At 39.7% G+C, this 23892-nt stretch overlaps 1 protein-coding gene across 8 annotated transcripts in view; it reads left to right on the top strand.

Moving 5' to 3' along the window:
• Positions 1 to 22313, top strand: part of LOC123759407 (transmembrane ascorbate-dependent reductase CYB561) — a 107247-nt gene extending 84934 nt beyond the window's left edge. For 6 of the 8 annotated variants that reach the window (XM_069335211.1, XM_069335209.1, XM_069335210.1 and 3 more), the window contains 5 exons: positions 2862 to 2983; positions 3436 to 3573; positions 6289 to 6491; positions 9689 to 9843; positions 14963 to 22313. In XM_069335211.1, the coding sequence (XP_069191312.1) occupies positions 2920 to 2983; positions 3436 to 3573; positions 6289 to 6491; positions 9689 to 9843; positions 14963 to 15125 (723 nt within the window). In that variant the 5' untranslated portion in view covers positions 2862 to 2919 and the 3' untranslated portion in view covers positions 15126 to 22313. Of the gene's footprint in view, positions 1 to 61; positions 197 to 2861; positions 2984 to 3435; positions 3574 to 6288; positions 6492 to 9688; positions 9844 to 14962 lie in introns of those variants that run through there. The other 2 variants (XM_069335212.1, XM_069335214.1) reach the window with 2 other exon arrangements.
• The last annotated feature ends 1579 nt before the right edge of the window (positions 22314 to 23892 follow it).

Genomic DNA, 23892 nt, shown 5'->3' with positions numbered 1-23892 from the left:
AAGAGAACAGGCCTCGGGTGGTGTGTGGGGTGGCATTTATAATTACCTAAGTGTAGTTACAGGATGAGAGCTACGCTCGTGGTGTCCCGTCTTCCCAGCACTCTTTGTCATATAACGCATAGTGTGTACATGAGCTGGGGCGCACGGCACTGGTGTGTCTTGGAGTAAAACATTGCCTCGTCGGGACATAACTCAGGTTCTTAATAACTGTTACAGGCATAGCACTAAAGTAGTGATGCTTGTGTTAGTTTAGATAGATATAAACTTACAAGACTGTACATAAAGTAGAGTGTAAAGTGAGGTGAGGTAGTGACCACAAAGGATGCCCAACTACTAGCAGAGCTGCTGCTCTTCACCTCACCATTGTTCATTCATCACAGTTAACTCTATAAAATACAGTGTTCCAGCCCGTCAAGAGGGCTAAGAAAGTCTTAACAAAGATACAGAAGACTGAACACTCCGGACCTGCGAATTTACACCAACAAATAAAAGGAAGCTTTGTGGTATAACACTAAGATTTGGATCCAATTTCTTTTGTGCCAATAACTCGATTATATTGCAGGTTGGGTTATAAGTGTGCCAACATGCCCACCAGAGGTGTGAATAACATACGTTGGTGGAATAGTTAAACTAGTTAGGTCAATTAACAGTTTTCTACTACACATTGATAAACTCAGTTATATATTGCAACAAAGTAATTTACCTCAGTGATAGTTAAATTACATCATTGATATTCTAGTATTATGTGAAATATAGTTAGATAAGATTAGGGAAAATAAACAAGAGAACCAGCTTTTTATTTTTGCTGTATAAAATTTTAACTTATCAATTTGTATTTTGATGAAACGTCTTCCCAGGCTGGTGTAAGCAGCAATTATCAGCCAAGGCTCAACACCCTTTACATCCTGTAGAGTATCAACACAGAGCAGGACAACCTGACCACATTTCTAGTTTTGCAGCTAAACTAGCCTAATATTGTTCCATTTTTATTTTAGAGTGCATGTTTATTAAATAAAGTAGAATTTTAAGATTAGTGTATTTGGGATGTAAAATTAGCCGAGAAGTTCCATAGAAGTCTTCAAGAAAAACTGGACTGTTTTCTGCAAGAAATGACAGACCAGGATATGTAGTGGGCCTGTGGGCTGCTCCAAAGCAACAGCCTGTTGGAACAAGCTCTCATAAGTCAAGCCTGGCCTCAGGCCAGAGTTGGGGAGTAGAAGAACTTCCAGAACCTCATCCAGGTACAGTTACACTCATCCAGTATGTGGCAGAGGAAGGGATACAGTCATCCTGTCCAGTGGGTGGTAGAGAAAGGGTTTGAGGGATAGCCATTTTGAAAGGGTTGATCTCACAGTACAGGGAAGTTTCCAGTATTTTCTGTCTACAAAATATTGTGAATCTGATACGTGCAGGTATATTCTGAGATATTCATTTAGTATTTGAATTCAGAAAAAATTCCCTAAATACTAGAAACCATGTTGATCCCTTTATAAGATGAGTCCTTATTCTATGCTATGTTTTTCACTCAGAAGTGAAATTCAGCCACTGTCTTCAAAAATGATGCCAAAAATGTGATTTTATCAAAATCTCATTTCCTGTCAGTGTTAACTACAGTATATAGGAAACAAATACCTTTTGAAAGGACATTTAATTCTCTAATAAATGCTCCTTAGCATGTTCTATGTAGGGTTAATGGTTTACAAGAAAAAAGGCTTGAATATACAGTAATTATCATTAATTTCTTGGTAAATTAGACTTGCTATGTTAAAATTTTTATTATTTGCTTTGAGGTGGCAGTATGAAGTTGTCTGGCCCTCATTTTGCACATCTGGCACAATTATTTTGTACATAACTTAATGTGCACATCTGGCACATTATTTTGCTTGATTATTTGCTGTGTTGCAGTATGAAGTTGTCTGGCACTCATTTTGCCACTATCTGCTTCTTTGTTGTCTTTCTTCAGTCTTTGTCAGTCAGTCAGGAAGAAAATGCAGAATAGAACCAGTGAAGAGCAGAGGTGCCATAGGCACAATCAGAGAGCACTGTATAAACATCAGAGGTCCGCGTCTGTTCAACGTCCTCCCAGCAAGCATCAGAAATATTGCCGGAACAACCGTGGACATCTTCAAGAGAAAACTAGGCTGTTTTCTAAAAGACATTCCAGACCAACTGGGCTGTGGTGGGTATGTGGGCCTGCGGGCCACTCCAAGCCCAAGGGCCTGGTGGACTAAGGTCTCCCAAGTCAAGCCTGGCCTCGGGCCGGGCTTGGGGAGTAGAAGAACTCCAAGAACCCCATCAACCAGGTTTGTCAGGGTTATCCTGTCCATTTAGTCTTGGTTGTTTCTTGATTGGCGTTGCATGCCTGATACTGTACTGTCACTGTATCATTCGGCAATGGCAGAGCCACTGTTGCTTGCGTTCACACTGATAACTCCTTGGCACTGGTCTACAAGTTGTTTTGTGTGTTTTGTCACCTCCAGCCAGCTCGTGCTCCTCCTGAGCCATCCTGGTCTCTGGACCGGGTTTTGCTCTCTTTCTCCTCGCCTTGATTTGCAGCTTCCCTGTAGCGCTTGATATCTTTCTGAAGGCTGTGTTTTTGTTGGCTCTCACCCATGGCAGTAGGGTTGGAGAGCTTCAAGCTGGAGGCGGGGGATCTGTTCTTTTGCCCTGGTGGGTGGTTATTTTAAACATATATACAGTATATTTTAAAAATTAAATGAACATTCTTAAACTAAATTGAAGAGGTACAGGAAATTGTGATTTTGTACAGTATCAACATTTGTTTTAAGATTTATTTTAAAAAAAAAAATTTTGTTATTGAATTTTGTTTAAATTTTGCTGATGTTTCTTACATTTTGTAGGCGCGACTGGGAAACCGGAGAAGAAGGCTCTCTCATTGGTCGAGGAACACTGGACGAGATGGAGAATGAGGCACAGCACGTTCCATTTTTCACAAAGCTCTTTACACTTTCTCAAGTTTTAGGTAAGTTATCTTCATTATTCAGATCTGCTGGTAATTAATAGCATATTTTGATAATATGTGTATTATGCACATATTTTGGTCTTAATTAAGAATTATTTTGTATTCAATTTAGCAGAATATTTGTACATTTATAGTTAATATTATGAAATCAGTACTGTACAATATTGTAGCTTATTATTGGATTGGAGCAATTTATATGTACAAAAGTGTAAATAATCAATTTTGCTTATAGTAGTACTGTAGTAGCATTAGTTTAGCTGTATAGTGCTTTTGTTAGTTAAACTTTTTATATTTACTGTAATTATTTTCAGAGAACACGTACTCTATGAATCCTGTACAGTACTGCATATGTAATTCCAGTATAAAGTATTGAAAGACTTCATAATTTTCAAGTACATTTGGGACCTCACTATGAGCACTATTGTCTGCATTACATGACTTCCTCTCCTTAGGTATTCTGTCTGTAGTGCTGGTAGGGGTTTGGTGTGGATATTTTCGTAAAGGCTTTGCATGGTTCAGCGACCCTGATTTGCAGTTCAACTGGCATCCATTTTTGATGACACTTGGAATGGTCTTCCTGTATGCAAATGGTGAGTATTTATCTTATTCAATGAAAGTTGACTAGAAATATGCGTGATATAATTTACAGATTTGTTAGTTGGAAGTTAATGATACGTTTTGTGATGTATACAGGTCTGTAGAATATCTAGTTACCATTACATGAAAATAGATAATTATTATTTATGAAACAAATACATTTTGTTTGCTGTTAACAGAACTTCCTATGCATTCACATTCGACATTTGGGCGAATGTGAACAAAGGTCATCTTTGAATACGACTTTTGTTAGACCAAAGCTGGAATATGCAGCAATTGTATGGTGCCCATATCTTAAGAAGCACATCAACAAACTGGAAAAGGTGCACAGACATGCATCTTAATGGCTTCCAGAACTAAAAGACAAGAGCTACGAGGATAGGTTAGACCGTTAAATATGACAAAACTAGAAGATAGAAGAAAAAAAAGTCGATATGATCACTACGTACAAAATAGTAACAGGAGTCAATAAAATTGATGGGGAAGAATTCCTGAGACCTGGAACACACCCTGTGAAGCATAAACAGAGACTTGAGAAAGTTCAGAGGTTTGGAACTAGAATTGAGAGGCATCATCTATGGGGGCAGGTTAAGAAAACAGCCTCACAACCTTAGAGGAGAGAAGAAACAGCGGATATGATAACTACATACTAGGTCTTAAGAGGTACTGTATAGACAAAGTGGACAAAGGAAACCTAATTAAATTCAAGAGGGGTGGGACAAAAGGACATCAGTAAAAGCTGGACATGCAATTGAGTTGGAGATGTTAGAAAGTTCTCATTCCCTATATTGGTGGTTGGCAAGTGGCATGCATTTCTACCAATGCATTTATTGTCAATGAATAAATTGAAGGAAGAGATTGTTGAAGGCAATTCCATCTACAACAATAATATAAAGTATGATTAAAACATTAATGTTGGGAAAGGTAATTAGTGCATCAATTGTAAATGGTTAAGAGGTGAGGCATAAGGAGCTAGATCTCACTTATTCATCATGATAGGTAAGCACTAACAGCCAGCCCTAGGCTGTATAAATCATTGGCAAACATCATCTTCCAAATCCTGATGCATAGGTTTCAATGTTTTTGTCACTTTACCCACCACTGCTCCCCACTTTATTCAGAAACTAAGTGAACTGCTTCCTTTGCTTTTGTCAAATAGCACTAGTACCAATGAAGTTGATGGAAACCCAGTACAGTACTGTATATGTATAAATATATTAAAAAACAAATTTTTGAATGTAACCTACATCCTTTCTCAAAGAACTGTATACAATATTATGCAGAACATTGTATACAGTACCATGAGAAAGGATATAGGTTACATCCAATTTTTTTCTTTAATACCTGTATACAGTATTTATATATATATTGGGTCTTTTCTTCACCTTCATTCAAGCACTATGGTATTGTAGTAAGCTTCTTCACTACTATTAATACCATGCACCTCTGCCAGTTGCTCTCTAACCCAGACATGATCATGTTTTTTTCTAATAACTGCCTCATTATTCACGGTAATGAAGTTCTTACACCTGTCAGGTGTACTCTTGCCACACAACATGGTTTCAACTTGCAAGTACAGCACTGTAATGATGTACAGTATCATAAGAAAAAGAGTGGAAATGTTTTAGTAACAAGATGTCAGACTACACATCACACAAGGAAAAATACATCCACTATGCCTGCCCTCAGAGTAATTTTTATACCTAATTCATCTAAATAAACCTACAAAACTGTGTTCCAGTTATTACTTACCTTGCTGTCGAGTGCTGTAGGCGTATGGAAGATGGTGAGGAGGGGGGAGGAGGAGAGGAGTTACTGTTTGGAAGGGGAGTCCCCTTCCATAATCACATCACATAACCCCATGCCTTGTAACACTATGGATACCACTTCTCTTTCTAAATTTTTCAAACCAGCCCCTGCTTGCCTTAAACTCTTTCTTATCTGCATCACTCGTTGCAGGGGTATTCTTTAGAAGGTCTTCGTGCAACACCCTGGCTTTCTCACAAATAATGGCCTCTGAAACACTATCACCCCTCAACTCCTTGTTGTGTATCCAAATTAATAACAACTTTTCCACTTCTTCAAGTATTTGTGGTCTTTGTGCCGTTAATGTTCTTACTCCTTTTGCCACTTTAGCACCCATAATCTTATTTTTCTTCTTAAGTATAGTGCATATTGTTGATGTGGCTTTGTCTGAATGCCTCAGAAAAGTGATACATGAACAAATTTGTTTGTGCAATTTATTTTACAGCAAAAGCTTAAACATTTGTGAAATATTAGTGCATTGTTTTGAATAATACAAAGAAAATGGCAAGATCTGCCAAATTGCAATTTTTAATTAATGGAAATTTATATGATGAACAGACATTCCAAATTTCACTACGTTCCCTTCTAGGATGCAAATTTTTCTCAAGAAATACGAATATTGGAGGAGAAATTTGGTGGGTGAATTTGTAACAATATTTACAGGGATCAGTACTGTATATGAAAGTAAATTTGTTATCGTGGTGTATATATTTCAAGAAAGATTTATAGAAATTTATGATAGAGCTTATCCCAAGGTGAAGTCTTCAATTAAAGGATATTTCTGCATAGTGTTTCTGCTCGTAACCTTGTCAGAGACCTTGCCAGTTGACCATCCTGACATTATTTAATGTAATATGTGCATAAGTTTCTCACATTATCATAACTGTATCCAAATATTCCAGGGGCTTTAATCTACAGAGGCTTTCGTTCTGAAAAGAAAAAGAAGCTCAAGATCTTGCACATGATGATACAACTTGGTGCCTTCATTTTATCCATTGTTGGACTTGTTGCTGTGTTTAACTTTCACAATGCCAGGTCAATTCCCAACATGTACAGTCTGCACTCATGGATTGGCCTCATAACAGTCATTTTATTTTCATGTCAGGTATGTTTGATTTCTGATTATTAATTGCAGCATGAGAATTTTCACATTACGCCTGTAGCTTGTTACCAAATGATAATGATAAAATAATTAAATTTTCCTTATCAGCAGCTGATTTTGTTTAAGATGCTTTGCTCACTTGTGGAATTTTCTCATTTTGGGGTCACCACAGCAGAAGTTACTCCACAAGCTCAGATCATAACAAGTCTTTCAAATTTCAAGGTTTTTAAACCCTCCACTTATCCTCTTTCATATATTGGTCCACTCTTCCTTATAAGGATACTGATGTCTCTGTCTATCATATGATCCCCTAATTTTACCCATTCTGGTTGTTGGTGGAAGCTTGCAAATGACCTCCGAGACCACCTCTCACACGGGAAAAGGCTTTAGACAGTTCCATCTCATGTCAAACATGAGTACATAGTGTATGGTTTGATAGAAGGCTTTGTTAGCTTTTGCAAGACTAAAGGACTGAGAATCTCCTCAAAAATCCAGGATTGAATTTAATGAAAAACCTTTTTTTCCCAATGGGTCCCTTTAGTGACTTCCCAAGCAACTCGCCTGGATTCCCCAACCCTTTGGCACCCCACCAGGTTCTTTTGAATCATGAGTGCCTATAAAGCCAACAAACTTTGTAAAATCTCTTTATGTATGTACCTTTGCCTAAATAAAAATTATTATTATTATTATTATTATTATTATTATTGGAGACCAGTGTTAGAATTTGGCTCCCTCTATAGAGGCAAGGATGAGTCTGAAAGTACATAGATCAATCCAGGGCAAAAACAACCATCAGAAAGGTAGTGTGCCCCAAAACTGTTAACTGCATTGAAAATATGGGTATACATGATGCAAACTTTGTACATATGCAAACCAAACGGCTAATTAGTAACAGTTGCTCACTACCAGATGGAAGCCCTAGCATCACTTGGCTTGTTGTATCCAAGCATGGAGACCTCACCTTCAAAAAGACCTAGCTGTTCTGGAGAACATTCAACACCGGGCAACAAAAATCATTCCAGAACTAAATAGACTCTCATACCAGGAACAGTTGAGAGCCACAGTACTAACAACACTGCAAACCAGACATGGCAGGGCTGATCTTGTCAAACCCTTAAAATACTGAACACTTTGGAGGATCTTGATCCAAACAACTTCAAAAGGTTAGATGTAACACAAACAAGGAGCAATGGTTTCAAGCTCAACAAGCCACAATGTAGGACAGAGAACAGGAGATGCTTTTTCCATAGTTATAAACCAATGGAACTGCCTACCCACTGAAGCTGTAAAGGACAAAACATGTTTGAATTTTATAATCCAGCTTGACAAAATCATCAGAACAATACGAGGGGGGGACGGAGGGACCTTTGACAAGCTGCCAGCTTCCTGTCCTCATTGAGGCCACTTGTGAGATAGTGGCCCTTAGGTAAACTTAGACCGCAGCTGGCTGCCCCAGTCAGACATGTACCATCCAACCCAAATGGCGGAAGATAGCAGGGCTAGTGGCACTGGAGAGCAATTATCCTAATGTTTCCCAACATCAAGAAAATAGTCAAATTAAAGTGTCCTCTCCTAACCTATCAGAGGACCCAAAACAGAAAATGGGACAGTACATCACTTTCACGAGCTGCTTTCTGTTTCTATATGACAATTTTTGGCCTTGTGTAATGCATACAATCGAAATGCGGCGTTCTTTGTAAGAGGACAGGTTGTGTAGAGACCCACCAGAAAGAAGCTATTCATTACATTCAATGCTTGATTTCTGGAAGGGCTTCCCTCAGTGACTTCCTGAGGTAACTCACCATGGAATACAAAAAAAGAAGGGTTTACCATGGGAGAATGAGAGGAGCAGCCAGTAACTCCAGAGGAAACTGGTACCGGGTAAGCTTACCCAATGCCATACAAACTTGGACCAAATTCTGGTACTGGTCTCCAGTAGGCTCTCGTGGTTCGAAAGAGCCTGGTATGGTATTTAAAGCTTGTGGTATCCAAGTGAGTATCTCACGGAGTTTCCAATGAAAAACCCACCTAAGCAAGAGACGTGCACAGAGTGACTCCTGATCTGGCATCCAGAAAAAAAAAAGAGATCTGTTCTGAGTCTCGATCAAAACTACACATGGTGAAAACACCACACAGACAAGGAAAAGAAGGGTGAGGAGACCATCAGGCCACTGCCAAACTAGACCAAAACTGACTTAGCATCTTCTGCATGCAGTACATATAATGAAGTTGGTATTGAAGCCCAGAGGATTGGAGTACAATTTTTGGCAAAGCCACACTGTTGCCTAGTGAAGTAAATAAGCCACACTGTTGCCTAGTGAATAAAAAATAGGCAGTGCACTCCACTCCTTGTGCTAATTCACTTGAACTACAGCTTGGAGAACACATTCAGGCTGGCAAGGAAATTTTGAGTATAATTGATAGGTGAGCAAGTGCCTTCAGATAGTCATAATTTTTTTGTTTAATTTCCGTTACTATTAAGGTGAAGAGTGTTGAGCAAAACTCAGGATAGTAGTCTGTTCATCAGGATGCCTGTGTAATAACAAAAAAGACAAAGTTAAATGTTTAAACTTGAAAAACAAAAAGAGTACAGTAATTATGAGCAGATTCAGATTATTTATTTATTACAAATACTGTTACTGTAGTACAGAAAGTATGTGAATAAAGAATCTGAATCTAACTCTTCTCAAAGTTGTGTCTTTTTGTCAGTCCAAGAATCTCTTGTCTTTCTCATTCCACAGGCATCCTGTGGAATGTACTACCACCTTGTGTTTTGCTCAACATCTTACATGTTCAATCTCAAGAGCCATCTGTAGAGGTTTCCCTTCATGTCAGACTGAATTTTGTTTTCTATCTTTTGAATAAAGAACTTCTGAATTTTGATTTCTATTCAAGTTCAAGTTCAAGTATGTTTATTGAGATAAGCAAGAAATACATCTCAAAGGGATAGAGTAGCTTAGGCTATTTCTACCCCCTGTTTTCTATTATACATTTGTTGCCTTTGATAATGTATTCCAAACTAAAGAATTCATTTGTCCTGACATGTCTGCAGCCATGTTTATTATGTCAATCTATATAAATCACATTAAAAACATTAGCATAAGCAAAAATTATCTTTTCATATCACATTTCTCTATTAAAGGATTTTTGTGACTATTGGAATTAAAAATAAAGCACTTCAAGAAAAAAATATCTTTCAGTGGCTGGTGGGCTTGTTGACATTTCTCTTCCCTGGTTTACGGCCATCTGTGCGAGCTGCATACCTGCCTCTCCATCAGTTCTTTGGACTTTTCATTTTTGTTGGAGCTGTGGCATCCTGCCTCTTAGGTCTCACTGAGAAAGCCATTTTTGCTGTGTAAGTACTATACACTATTTGTAAGTATGCTGTATATTGTTATTATATATTGTACTACAGGTATATGTAATGTAATTGGTTGTACAGTTATCATGAATTGCACTTGAGGAAGAAATCAAATGAAAGTAATCTTTGATAGCATAATTTTTTTACGGAAATTTGTCTGATCATATGATACTGCTATATTTAATTAAATGGATGATGCTGCCTTATAAGGATCCAAGAGGTAGAAGTCTAAAGGTTGATAAGATGAGTTGATCATTGAGTAGAGAAGGAGTCAATAGTGATCTCGGAGCAAGAGACCACAAGGAAATGAGTTTTAGTGATATGAGGATACATTGTATGTTTTGTTAAGAATACCAAAGAGGTTTGCAGCGTCTCTAAAATTGATAGATGAACGAATTTCTTGCTGTAAGGTTTTCTTGCATGTTCTGAGGGAATGTATAAGAAACCTCACGAGAAATGGCTTCCCACATCATAGGGGGCAATATATGGGGTGAGAATATTCTCGTCCTTACTGTACATACACAATATAGCCTCCTAAAAAGGGCAGTAATTCAAGCCTGGATGAGAATTCAGACTTCTTCAGTGGGGTACTAATCACTGCACTTGAATAAACTAAACACAAAATTTCTCAGATACACAAAATCCAATAATTGTGGGATATATGCTAGAATTGAATTGAAATAAGTTTATTGAGGTAAAATACACACAAAGGGATGAGGTAGCTCGAGCTATTCTCACGCCGTTCAGTACAACGTGTTCATACATATACAGACACATCATAAACAATAAACATATTACCAAACAGGCTGAGAGATATACATATACATTTTAGTCGGGTATATACAGGAATTATTAAATATAGTAGAGAATAAGTAATGGAGCAGATACGGAGAGATTTGCCAGAAGACATAACAAATTTGTAGTATGCCAGATGATTGGGAAAAAGAACATTGGTTAAATGATGGTATATGAATATAGAGGAACATAGTGGGTGTGATATTACCTTAGTTGGTTCAATGTAAATGGTTGGGGTTATGAGGAAGATGAGGGTAAGAATGTGAGCCTAGCATATGATGGGAGTAGTTTGAAGATGTAAAATTTGATACTTGCAGACGAGGACAAGCCTTTAGCAGAGACTAGATTAGTTGGTAGTTTATTGGTAAAATGTAGACAAATGCATAGTTATGGTAGTGGAGAGAGAGTGAGAAGGAAATTCTTTTCATAGTGTTAAGAGTTGATTAAGTGCTAGAAGATAAATTCAAACGCCCAAAAGCACAGGATCCAGTTTAGAAGCATGTATCCTGCACATATAACTACAGATCTTGCCAAGCCTGAGTAGTGGAGAGATGAGACTGGGAAAACCTGAGTAGGATCAATCCATCAACACTGTAAAGAGGGCACAGTGCAAGAAGAGGCATCATACTTGAACTGAGAAGGGTGATACAGACTCTCTACTGGCTACCTAGAGATATAAGGTATGTGCCATCCAACTTTAAAATAAAAACCTAGGAAGTCCATCATGAAAACTAGATTGGACCCTTCACTAGAGAACTAGACCAATCTCAGTGCACACCAGTGTTGATTAAGGGCTGACCTTCAAGTTGGGAGGCTAACTTGTTGCCAAGGAACAGAACCCAGCTCCATGGGAAACACCCCAGCTTCTCCTTGAAGGTGGGAAAAAAAAAACATAATTTTTACCTGGAAGAGGGTGGATGTGAAGGCCCTGGACAAAGCAAATGCTTAGGCAAGAGTAATGAAACTCTCAATCTCTTAACCCACACTAGCCAGTTCATGTGCGAGATGGGACTGAAGTTGCTTAGAACTTGAAGCCAGAGGTGGGGAAGGTGAATGCTTGGAGGCCAAGACAGCAACTGGGGATGGGTCTTGAGCAAAACCTCAAAAGATTCTGACTTGAGGTGCCACAAGAGTAGACCATTTGCAGATATTTTGTCAGTAAGAGCCTTACACAATCTGATCTTGTTGAGATGTTATCTTGAAGATGATTTCGGGGCTTTTTAGTGTCCCCGTGGCCCGGGTACACTAAAAAGGCCAGGCCTCCACCCCCAGGAAGCAGCCCGTGACAGCTGACTAACACCCAAGTACCTATTGTACTGCTAGGTAACAGGGGGCATAGGATGAAAGAAACTCTGTCCAGTGTTTCTCGCCGGCGCCTGGGATCGAACCTAGGACCACAGGATCACAAGTCCAGGCGTGCTGTCCGCTAGGCCGACCGGCTCCGACCATGCTGACAGATCATTGAAAACTTCCTAAAAACTGTATCGGAAAGCACACCATAGTTTATTTCACACCCAATTGTCTAGCATGAGCTAAAATTCACACATTCTACTCAAACTGGACTCCAAGGAAAGAAAAATATAGACTTAAATACTTATAGACTGATAGATACAGTTATTGCTTAAAATTTTAAAAAGTAAGAATTAGGTTATGGTAGTGTAACGTACAATTATGTTACGTTGTTGGGTAGATTAGATACACAGTGTTTAGTGAGTTTCATATTTATTTAGTAGTCCTGGATACAGCAGTCTCGTAGATGTTGAGACGGAGCTTGGAGCAGAGCAGAGAGTCGAGTATGGCTGGAGTCACAGAGCTCTATGTGGGAGAGCAGTTGTAGCTCGATGCGGTCCTAGTCTGCTGTCTGTTCTGTGTCGAAGCTGCATCTTGGAGACAATTAGAACTGCCTATGCCGAGTGCTACATTCTTGACTGGAAATTGTACTGTTGTCTATTCTCATATAGCTTCCTTATATTTGGTGACTACCCCTCACCTTTCTCTACCAGGATAGGAGGATGTGAGAACTGTTACCTGTAATTAGGGATAGGATTATAGCTTGTGTAGTTAGTGCTAATTAGTTATGCCATTAAGATAATGGAGCGAGTATAAGGATTACTCGCTACAGTAGAGAGGAGAAAGTAGGTGGTGGGGAAAGGGGAAGAGAGGGAAAGGAACGGGAGATGGGTGTGAGGTCAGACCAGGGGAAGGTTGAGGTGAGATCAGGAAGGGGAAGATGTGGGGAAAGGTGGGTGGTCAGGAAGACAGGGTTGGGGGGATGCTGTGGCTAGGTCAGGGAGGTGGAGAGGTCAGGGAGGGGGAGAAGGTGGGGGTTAGGTCGGGGAGGTGGAGGTGGTGGAGAGAGCAGGGAGGGGTAAGGTCATGGAGGTGGTGAGGGGTCAGGAGGTGCTGGTCGTGAGGTCAGGGAGAGGGGAGGTGGGAGTAAGGTCAGGGAGGAGGAGAAGGTAGGGGGGGGGGTGAGACCAGGGAGGGGGGAAGAAGGTGGGGGTTAGGTCAGGGAGGGTGAGAAGGTGAGGTCAGGGAGGGAGGAGGTGGGGGTTAGGTCATGGAGGGGCAGGTGAGGGTGAGATCAGGGAGGGGAAGAAGGTGGGGGTTAAGGTCAGCCTCCCACTTTCCCCTCCCTGACCTTACTCCCCCCCACCTTCTCCCCCTTCATGAACTCACACCCCACCTCCCTCTCCCCTCCCTGATTTCACCCCCCCCCCACCTTCTCCCCCTCCCTGGCCTTACCCCTACCTCCCTTCCCCCCCTGACCTAACCCCATCTCCTCCCCCTCCCTGACCTCATCCTACCTTCTCCCCAACCTCACTCCCTTCCTGACTTTAGGGGTGACGTTAGGGGAGGGGAAGAAGGTGGGAGGTAAGGTCAACCTCCCACCTTCTCCCCCTACTTGACCTCACACCCCACCATCCCCCTCCCTGACCTCCACCATCTCCCTCCATCCTGACCCTCATTATCCCCCCCTACCGACCCTCACCATCTCCCCCCCCCTCAGCATCCCCCCTCTCTGACCTCCACGTTCTCCCACTCCCCACCTTCTCTCTGACCCCCCACCCTCTCCCCTCAATGACCTCACCCACACCCTCTCCCTGGCCTTACCCCCAGGTAGGTCAGGTAGAGGAAGAAGGTTGGGGCAAGGTCCGGGAGTGGGAGAAGGTGGGGGGGGGGGTAATGTCAACCTCCCTGACCTCACACCAGACCACCCCCTCCCTGACCCCCATCTTCCCCTCCCTGACCTCACCACCTCCCTCTTCCTGACCTTACCCCCACCTCCATGAGGAGAAGTGGGTGGTGGGGGTCAGGGAGAGGAAGGTGTGGGTCAGGGCAGGGGAGGAGAGAAGGTGAGGTAGGGAGGGGGGGAAGGTTGGGGGTGAGGTCAGCGTCCTATCTTCTCCCCATCCCTGACTTCATCCCCACCTTCTCCCTGACCTTACCCCCAGGTAGGGAAAGAAGTTGGGGGGAGGTGGGGGTCAAGGAGGGGTGAGATCAGGGAGGGAAAGATGATGAGGGGGGGGGGAGGGTATTGTCAGCCTCCTTGACCCCCCTCCCTCCTCACCCACCCCACCACCCCCTCCCTCCTCACCACCCATCCCCTCACCACCCCATTCCCTCCTCACCCCCCCCCCCCCACCTTTTCCTCCCTGACCTCACCTCTCTCTCTCTCCCTGACAATACTCCCCCACCATCTCCCTAACCTTACCTCCACCTCCATGAGGGGGAGAAGGGGGTGAAATCAAGGAGGTGGAGGTGAGGTCAGGGAGGGGAAGAAGGTGAGTGGGTGAGGTCAGGGAGGGGAGGTAAGGGAGGGGGGAGAGGAGTCAGGGGGAGTAGGGAGGGGGGAGAAGGTTGAGGGGGGAGGTTAGGGAGGAGGTCAGGGGGTGAGGTCGGGGAGGGTGGGAAGTCAGGGAGGGGGAGGAAGAGGTCAGGAAGGGAGAGGAGCAGGTAGGGAGTGAGGTTAGGGAAGGGACAACACCAATGAACGGAACTGAGGAAATTTCGGCATCAATGTCCCGTCTTGCTAAATTAATATTGTGGCCTTACCCTATACTTCCCTTTTATAATTATGGGTATATCATATTATGACACACACAAATAATTTACTGTAAATTTGTGTAAACTAACCCAACTATAAATGTACAAACATTTATGAATAATGTACGGCTCCTGTATTTAAATTTCTGATCTTGCCCTACTCCGAATTAATTATTTTAGAAATGTTATATTTTTCTCTCTAATTTCTCTGATGCAAGACTGCATGAGTGAAGTGTTTGTTCAATTATTAATTTTTGTAATCTATTTTCAGAAAAGACTATTCATCACTCTCATCAGAAGGTATCCTAATTAATGTGACAGGCTTGGTCCTTATTATCTTTGGTGGACTGGTAGTTTACCTGATATCACAACCCAAGTTCCGTCGGCAGACAACAGAGGACGAGGTCTTGCTCACTGATACTGTTCTTGAATGAAGTGTTAATTCTAATACTGTATTACTATTGGTAAAGATTTGTGATGTTTACTCCTAAATAGCACTGTGACTTGTAGGAAAGTGAGGTTTGCTTTACTTATGTAAACATTAAACTATTTTATACTTAATTTTTGTTCTGTGTAGAGGAAAAAAGTTAGCTGCACATGACATACTGTAACAATATTTACATTTTTTGAACGTGCACTTCCATTCTTTCTTTCTAACTATATTAAAGGGCATCACATTTGTGATAAAATATTAAATATTGCTTGAATGTACCTACCTAAATGTATATTTTAATAAATGGTTAAAGAATGTATTTTTGTGTGCTAGACATCAAATTATATTATCTTTAACATGGCACTTACCACAATGAGCATCGGAGAACTTACACAAATTTCAGACACCTCTTACACATATTGCAGACACATAAGAAAGAATTTGGTCAGAGTAGTTAATAAATGCAATGCATAACATAGTTTCAAATGTAAAAGTATGATAGAGCCCAAGTAAGCTACAGAATCTGTACATCAGTTGATTGAGAGGCGGGACCAAAGAGCCAAAGCTCGACTCACGTAAGCACAACTAGGTGAGTACAAATCTCTTACTAATGAGCTCTCCAACTCTACTACTTCCTAAGGTACATTTCCAGTCTTTTTAGGCACTTGAATTATGCAGCCAGGTTAGGTGACATTTTAATACTGGTACAGTAATTAACTTTCCAAGTAAGTGTCTGCTGTTATAATGGCACTAGGAAGCCCCTGAGGATACTATATAGCTGGAATGACTTATAATGTTCCATTTTAATAGATTTGAACCCTCCTTGGAGTTGGAAATGGCCAAAGAGCACTAAACTAGTTGGCCTGCCTGCAGGGCACTCAAAAGCAACAGCCCGTTAGACCAAACTCTCACAAATCAAGTCTGGCTCCGGGCTGGGCTTGAAGAGAAGAACTCATAGAACCTCATTCAGGTACAGTCCAGGTACCTATGATAGTACCAAGTGATTCCCTTATGTTCATCCTTAGTCTTTTATGTTTTTTGTTGGTGGGGACCAGATTTCAGTTAATGTGCGCATGTGTGTAATTGTAGTAGGCATCCTTCAGTCTCTGAAGACTATGGAGTTGGGCTCTGGTTAACAATCCTGGTGCAGCGTCTGGTGTGACTGATGAGGCCAATCCGAGAATGGCAGTCCATCTCAAACGGAGCACAAACAAAGTCTGATTCTGGTCTGTCTTCCTGGCTCCGGCTATCCTTCTCTGTCTCTTTGCCTCCAATTTTTTGGCAAGTAACTCCTCGAACTTGGAGAGACCTTTCTGAACAGACTGCACCCAGACTGAACAGTCTGCGGCCAGTGTTACCCATGTAGCAAGATTGACGTGCATGGCTTTCTGGTAACTCTTGCATATGTCTTTGTACCGTAGCTAGAGTTTACCTGTTGGATGCTTTCCCTGCTTCAGCTCTCCATACAGGAGATCCTGCTGTCGCCCATTCGCACCACATGCCCGAGCCAGCACAATCGTCTCTACTTCAGCATTGTGTACATGCTGGTGATTCTAGCTCTCCCCAGGACGCTGTTGTTTATCACCTTGTCCTGCCAGGTGATGTCCAAGATGTGTCAAGAGGCGGCGCATGTAGTAGGCATTTAGCATGTGTATAATTATTCAAGTGTTAAATAAGTGTGGCTACAGGACTAGAGATAAGCCTATGGCATATCAGTTTTGAAACTTCAAAGTGGTGTTTATTCACACAACCATCTCTTGCAACATATTTCACCTATCACTTTAAAAAATAATTTATTTTCTATGGTTTTTATAATTTTGTATTTATTATTTCTATCTGTATTCTCGTTCTTAATGTTGTGGCATTTAAAAAATGCCTACTTAGATTTTTGTTATGCACATCATAACTTTATATGTGGTGATCATATCACCCCCTTTTCTTGTTTTCCAACATATCTAGCACCTCCAACCTTTCCATAAAGTTTTTTTTATTATTATTATTAATTGGTTCACAGTTATTTAATGGCATATGTTTAAGTCTTTTAAAATGTTACCTGCTTTCTGTGGTATGGACACCATACTACTGCTGCTTGGTATTCTTAGCCTCTTAACTTGGAAACTTAAATATTTTGGGTTGTGCTATTGTCATGACTTTTTTTTTCTGGTGGCCTTTGGCTTGTGGTTATCTGTGATCCAGCATCTGTTTATCCCAGCTGCCATTCAACTCTTAGGTTCCAAACTTGTGATCAATGGGGCTCAAATGAAGCTTATAGTAAGGGTCCTTTGGGCACTCTGGACATTCGCTCGACTCCAGGATGGCATGGCCCTTATGGCAATTGTCTCCTCCCTGCAGCAATCATTTGCTCATTCCTTTCCTGGCTATTTTTGGAATGTGGATCATGCCAAATAATCTTGCTTTGTATAGCTCAGCATTATTGAAGCCTCTCCTGTTTAACTTTGTCATCAATCTCTGGCCTTCCTTTCTTAAACTTGTTAAGGCCTCCATTAATTTGTCCTTACTGTGCAACATTGGAAGCCACAAAGCTCCACTGTGGGTTCCAATGAACTCCCACTTTAAAGTTGGAATTCCTCTCTTCAGGTATGTCTGATATTTTGCAAATATTCATGTACTTTAGAATTTGGAATGATGTTCCTTCTGGAACTTACTACAGGCAGCAGAGTGAATTACATTCATTATTGCTTGTAGTTCTATTTCTTTTGGTCTGGAAGTCTATTTTGTTCACATCCATATTACCTTGGACCCATATCCACTGTCCTGTGGATAGGAGTTGGTCATCTGGGCAGATGGCATCAGATAGTTTGTAAACCATTGTAAACCATGGTCCTGTGTACCAAAGCATGAATATCCTAGCCAATTTGCATGGTAGTTAAACAGTTACATTAATTACAGGTATATGCCACCCACAAAGCCAGAGGGTCTAGAGGTTCAATTCCACCCTTGCTGCTCTTGGCAGTCTGTCCTCCCATTAGCCTTCAAAGTGCAAACTTTGTTCACACCTGTAAGTTGACTCTACCCTGTAGCATCCTTTAGACTCTACTCAGTGGCAAGTTTTCTAACCCATCAGGAAGTTTCTTCCCTATAAGAGTTATACTAAGTCACAATCAAGTGGGATAGCTGAGAAAATATACTGAGTGTATAGTAAACTAAAAACTTTCAGAGCAGGTCACTTTACTGCTCTTATTCCCTCATTTGCTATCCATTTTTTTTGTGGTGTATTTTAGTCAGAATCTGCTAGCATGGGAAAAACCTTTTGCATATACAAAGCATAAAAATCTACTTTAAATATGTTACTATGGTAGCTCACAGAGAGAGTAGACTACCTTACCTTGATGTGGCTCCAAGTTCAATGTTTCCATGGTCTGGTTTGTTGAAAGTTTGGTCAGCCAGGCTGTTTGATACTGCTGCATAAATCACAGCCTGGAAAATTAGGTACCCTTTGGAGACATTTCAAAAGTTCCCTTTTGAACACTAAAAGAGGGCTGTTAGTTAAAAAAAGAATAGCAGAGATGCACAAGCAGGCATGAATATCCAAATGAAGAAAGTGTAATCTAAAGCATATTAAAGAAATATATAAAACAGAAGCTGAAGAAATCATCCCAGACTGAAGAAATGTAAATGGAAGAGACATGCAAGACAAAAAATCCAAAGTAAATTTTCACGTATACTTTAATAACAAAAAATCCTTCACCAGTATTGGACCTATACTTGCTAGCTATATATACGTTAAAAAAAAGTAAGTTTGATGCAGAGTTCAACAAAGAAAATGATGAACTGAAAAAAGCAAGATGTGGACAGCTTCACAACTTGAACAATGCACAATAATTGGTATTAGCACAAATGCACCAATAGTCTCTTTCAAGTGCTGCAGTCACACTGGCTGAGCACTTACTCCTCATAATTACCTTATCTTACAAGCACAGAAGACTTTGAGAGACATTGAAAACAAAACAAAATAATGTACCTAGCCCCAGGTCCTAACTTCTGGAACTCTTATGTTTATATGGAAATACAAAGTACTGTACTGTACTTGGATATAAAAACAAAGAACTTAAATGGAGTATAGGATACAATATGCAATCAGATCTCATAGAAGGAAAATGATATACTGTATAAAGGATGTGGGAATGAAGATGTCAGACAAACCAAAGTTCATCAAAACTCAGTAAATGCAGCAGCATCCAGGAAAATGCTAAAGATGGAGGATGAGAACCTTCAAGTCCAGGTATTCCACCACAATGTTCCTACTTTTAAAATCACTTGGACTTTCCATTCCAGCCATGAATAATGCTTGATACTCACTTCCCCCTTTCAAGGCTGGAGTGATTTCTGAAGTACAGGGAATTCAGAAAATATATATGACATGTCGCCATGATAAAACCCCCTAAATTGTTGAGACATTCTCAAAAGCACTCAAATTGTACTCTCTGGAAAAGAGAGAGACAAGAGAGGTATCATATAACATGGAAGATACTGGAATGCCAGGTTCTAAATATACAAAACAAAATAATTTACTGGAGTAAAAAGACTGGAAATTCAACAGAGACCCATAGACAAAATCAGGAAACACTATGAACATCAGAGATATCTTCAACCTTTAACCTCCAATAAGAAATACTGTATTGATGGAACACAAGTGAAGGTGTTCAACAGACAGTAGAACTAAGTTTCTGCAGGAAGTGCCAGACCCAACCAAGTTGTAGTAGATATGTAGGTCTGCAGACCTAAGTATCTAGATATGTAGATAAGATAAGCCTAGCCTAAGACTGGATGTGGGAGGTAAAATTATCTGAACGGACTACAGGTATTGTGCTGCCACATAGTGCTAGCCAAGATAACATTAGGTCACTCCTTGGCAGTCTGCAATGCCAAGAAGGGCTTAGAAGGACTTTTTAGGGGACAGTTTAGCTGTATGGTATCTCCCAGGGTTCCTGCAAGAACCCCTAGAAAAGTTTTCAGTGGAATTAAAATATCACCCTACTTAAGTGTGTGCAATAATTCAGTTCCTAGCAAGACAGTCGATACTAACATGGAGATCAAATTACATTGTTCAGAAAGGTGCTTCTCATTTACTCAAAAAACTTATTTGTTCTCTTTGATGATGAAAAGGCACAAATTGTTCTTATAATACAGTACAGTCATGTCTTGCTATCCACAACTCTGGTATTTGCAAAATTAACAATCAGGAGCTAGGTATTTACTACAAATCTGCATTACTAATAAGCTCATTTGCATGGTCAGTTGCACCCAAATATATTAGATTTATAATAATATGGTTGACTAGTGGGGCAATTTTGCACATTTACTCGTGATCCTGTGGCTGGTTTTGATAGTTGGTCTCTTTCTTAGAGGCCATGCTGGTCTCACACACACAAATACACCTCGTGCTTTCTTCTTGCCCCACTCTCCATGTCTTTCCAAGTTTTCATTGGTAAAAAAAAAAAAAAATGGACATTTTCACCACATTAATCAAGGAATACATTATTCTGTATTCCTTGATAATGTGGTGAGACACAAAAAGTTTAGAATTGTCATTTAATTTTCCTAGTGGAATCTTACATATAACCAAATCACTTTTCTGTGATTATTTCTCCATGGACAACATAAGACAATTCTATTGGATTTCTCCCCCTTCCTATAAACTACTGCTTAGTAATTGACACATTTTGATATTTTTGATGACAGTTGAGTGATGTATGTGTTATTCCTGAATTTTGACTCATTCCATGCAAACTCCCTTAGTCTGTGGCTATTTGTTTTTCCCTTATTTGAAGAATCAATAATAAAAAAATGCCAATCTGCCTGAGCTAGACCAAACACGGGAGGTACTGTAACTGATTGGGCACAGTTGTGCAAACCTACCTACCCTCTGCCAATAAGCTTCTATAGTTTTTGGTATTAGGGGGAAAAACTAATTTGGTTTTGAAAGGTTTCTGGAATGCAATCAATACTCAGAAATCCCCACACATTGAGATTTACCTGTAATATATATCCTACTGGGAATGAAGGCTCACTGTTTACCGACAATGATGCAGGCTGCAGCTATTGTTTTTGAGCAGACCTATGAGACAAGTTGGAAATTTTGCAAGTGGTACTATAGATATGCAGGATATAACATTGACACTTGAAAGTATGCTAATTACCAACAATCTTGGTAATTTTGTATACTTAAATTTGGTAACTGACTGAAAAGGATGCACACGTCTAGCGATCACAGAACTTGAAAGTGCCTAATGTAAAATTTCTTTTTGTTTCATTACTTCATAAATTGTTGGTTTGGCAATGGTAAGTAAATATATATAGCTACAAAAAAATTAAGTTAATGTGCAATAGAATATGTACAGTATAAATATTTAAGTCATATAGACAGTACACTGTACTGTATATTTATGAAAGTCATATATGCACCAAGTATCTCTCTCATTGTGCAAGTTTCTGTTGTTACAAAATCAATCCCTCGATTAAGTGCAAAAAACCTTCATGTTGACAGAAAAGTCTTGCCCATGCTGCAGTATGACAATTAATGCTCTTGTGATAGCAGGGAGTGTGTATGTGGGTGAGAGAAATATAGAGAAAATGTGCAAAATGTGTGTGAGAAAGAGTAGCTGGTTTGTGAATGCTGCCAAAGCATATTGTATAATTTACTCGCTTTAACTGTATTTTGCATATACAACTGATTAAAAAATCACTAGTGACTGCCCCATATACTGAATATATATTGTATAAAATATTATGCTACTGTGTAAAGTACTGTTCTGATATATATAAGAAATATAGATACTTTAACATATATTATCAGTATATCCATCTGTGTGTGTGTGTGTGTACCTCAAGACTTAATGTCTTTCATAATAATTTTAATGGGACAAATATTTTCATATTATATGAAACCTGTGTTTTCATAAAATAAAAATGTTTTTATTATCATAAAACAAAATATCCTTCTTTATCATAAAACTGTGTGCTATTTTGATTTAGTTTATGTTTAGTTTTAGTCATTTAGGTAATTCTGTATTGTGAATACAAACAAAATGAACACATTTAGATGATTAAGTTTGATCCTAGGGTGATATTACAAATGTCATAATCCATTTATTAATCATTTTCTAAACAAAGGTTTGGAAGGAAAATAGTTATGTTCATCTGTAATTTGCAAAAAATAATAACGAATTTCATGTTTTTTATATCCTTTGAAAAATAATATGTGGTCCAAATGTGTTATTTGGGTGATATTAATATTTGTTATGTCAAGCATTACGTTGATTCATTTATGTTCAGCAAGTAGCACTTGCTCTCAGAAAACATATAAATTATAATTTTATCCTATTTGCTAAAATATTGAAGTGAAGAAAACCATACATTGCTGTACTGAGACTGATTACATCCACAGGACTATTACTGAAGGTACTATGTAACAAAGGTTTAAGCCAGCAATAGATAAGTCTTTCCAAAGCTGATTAATGGAAGTGATATGTAAACATTGTTTGGATGACAATTTTTTAAGTTCAAGCTTTTGACATTTTTAATGTAGCAGAGTGGAATTAATTTTGGTGCTGCTGTGGTTATTTTTAAAATTAGAATAACAAATATAATTATCTATATAATATGAAGAATTAAGGCATTCATGTTTACAAATTACTGTGCCCATCACATTAAATGAAAATGATGAATATTAAGCTTCTAGTAATAACAATCAAACTTAATAAGTAATGCTAATGTTTTCTCACATCATAACAAAGGATAAAAACCTAAAAACCCACACTTATGTATTTGTGAAATTTATGTCAAGAATTACACAAAGTCTTTCACACTCTCTTGAGCGCTTTGTCAAGATCTGGTCATGTGGTTAGGACAAGACTTACATCTCGACGACATTAGCAGTTGAGATGCTAAGTCTCGCCCTGACCACATACTCAGACCTTGACAAAGCACTCAAGAGAGGAAAGACTTTTGTGCAATTCTTTACATACATTTAAAAAATACATAAGTGTGGGTTTTTATCCTATGTATCAAGTTTAATTTTATGCAAGCCAATTTGATAAAAAATATTAATTATCCAAAGGCATAAAACGTGAAAGACTATTTAGCAATGTCTATGGCACAAAATAGTACTAGTACTGTACTGTACTAACCAAGATGTCAAAGACTCAAAAGGTACATTGAGAAGACAAGATTTTTGATCAGCCAAAAATATCAGTACATTCTAAGAGGTGGCCCATGACAGAGGGACAGCAAGGTGCAGGGCTCTGTTCCTTTAAAGAACAGACAGTAGGGTCTTCAGCGGGTTCACGTTCTCTTGGGTCTGTGCAACTACTTCCCTACTCTCCCTTCTGCATGCCTCTCTGTCTGGTCCACCTTGCTTCCTGGGTCATCACCCTAGTTGTGACCATAGCCCTTCTGGGATCATTTTTGCATTCCTCTTCCTCCAAGGTTCAAACACTGGCTAGAGTTCTTGTGGGATTTTTTGTTACCACTCCAAGGTTCTTTCATTTGCTTTAAATCAGGTGCCAAGCTTTTCAAGCTTGATGCAGGTCATGGTTCTCCTTTCTCCTGCATTTTAGCCTACCTCAATGACTGGCTGGTATGGGCTTCCAGCCTATCTGCAACTAGCTTCTGGTCATTGGTATGCACTCTGCACTCATGACTCACTAGGGCCTGGTTGGGCACTCTAGGCTTTACGCTAATCAGGCAGCTAGCTACCTTATGAAGCTACTGAGGGGGACCACGCCAGAAAGAGGCATTTTATTACA

This window comes from Procambarus clarkii, chromosome 32, assembly GCF_040958095.1.
Source record: "Procambarus clarkii isolate CNS0578487 chromosome 32, FALCON_Pclarkii_2.0, whole genome shotgun sequence".
Lineage (NCBI taxonomy): Eukaryota > Metazoa > Arthropoda > Malacostraca > Decapoda > Cambaridae > Procambarus > Procambarus clarkii.
The sequence above is the reverse complement of the archived record's forward strand: the minus strand, read 5'-3'. Positions and strand labels throughout refer to the sequence as shown.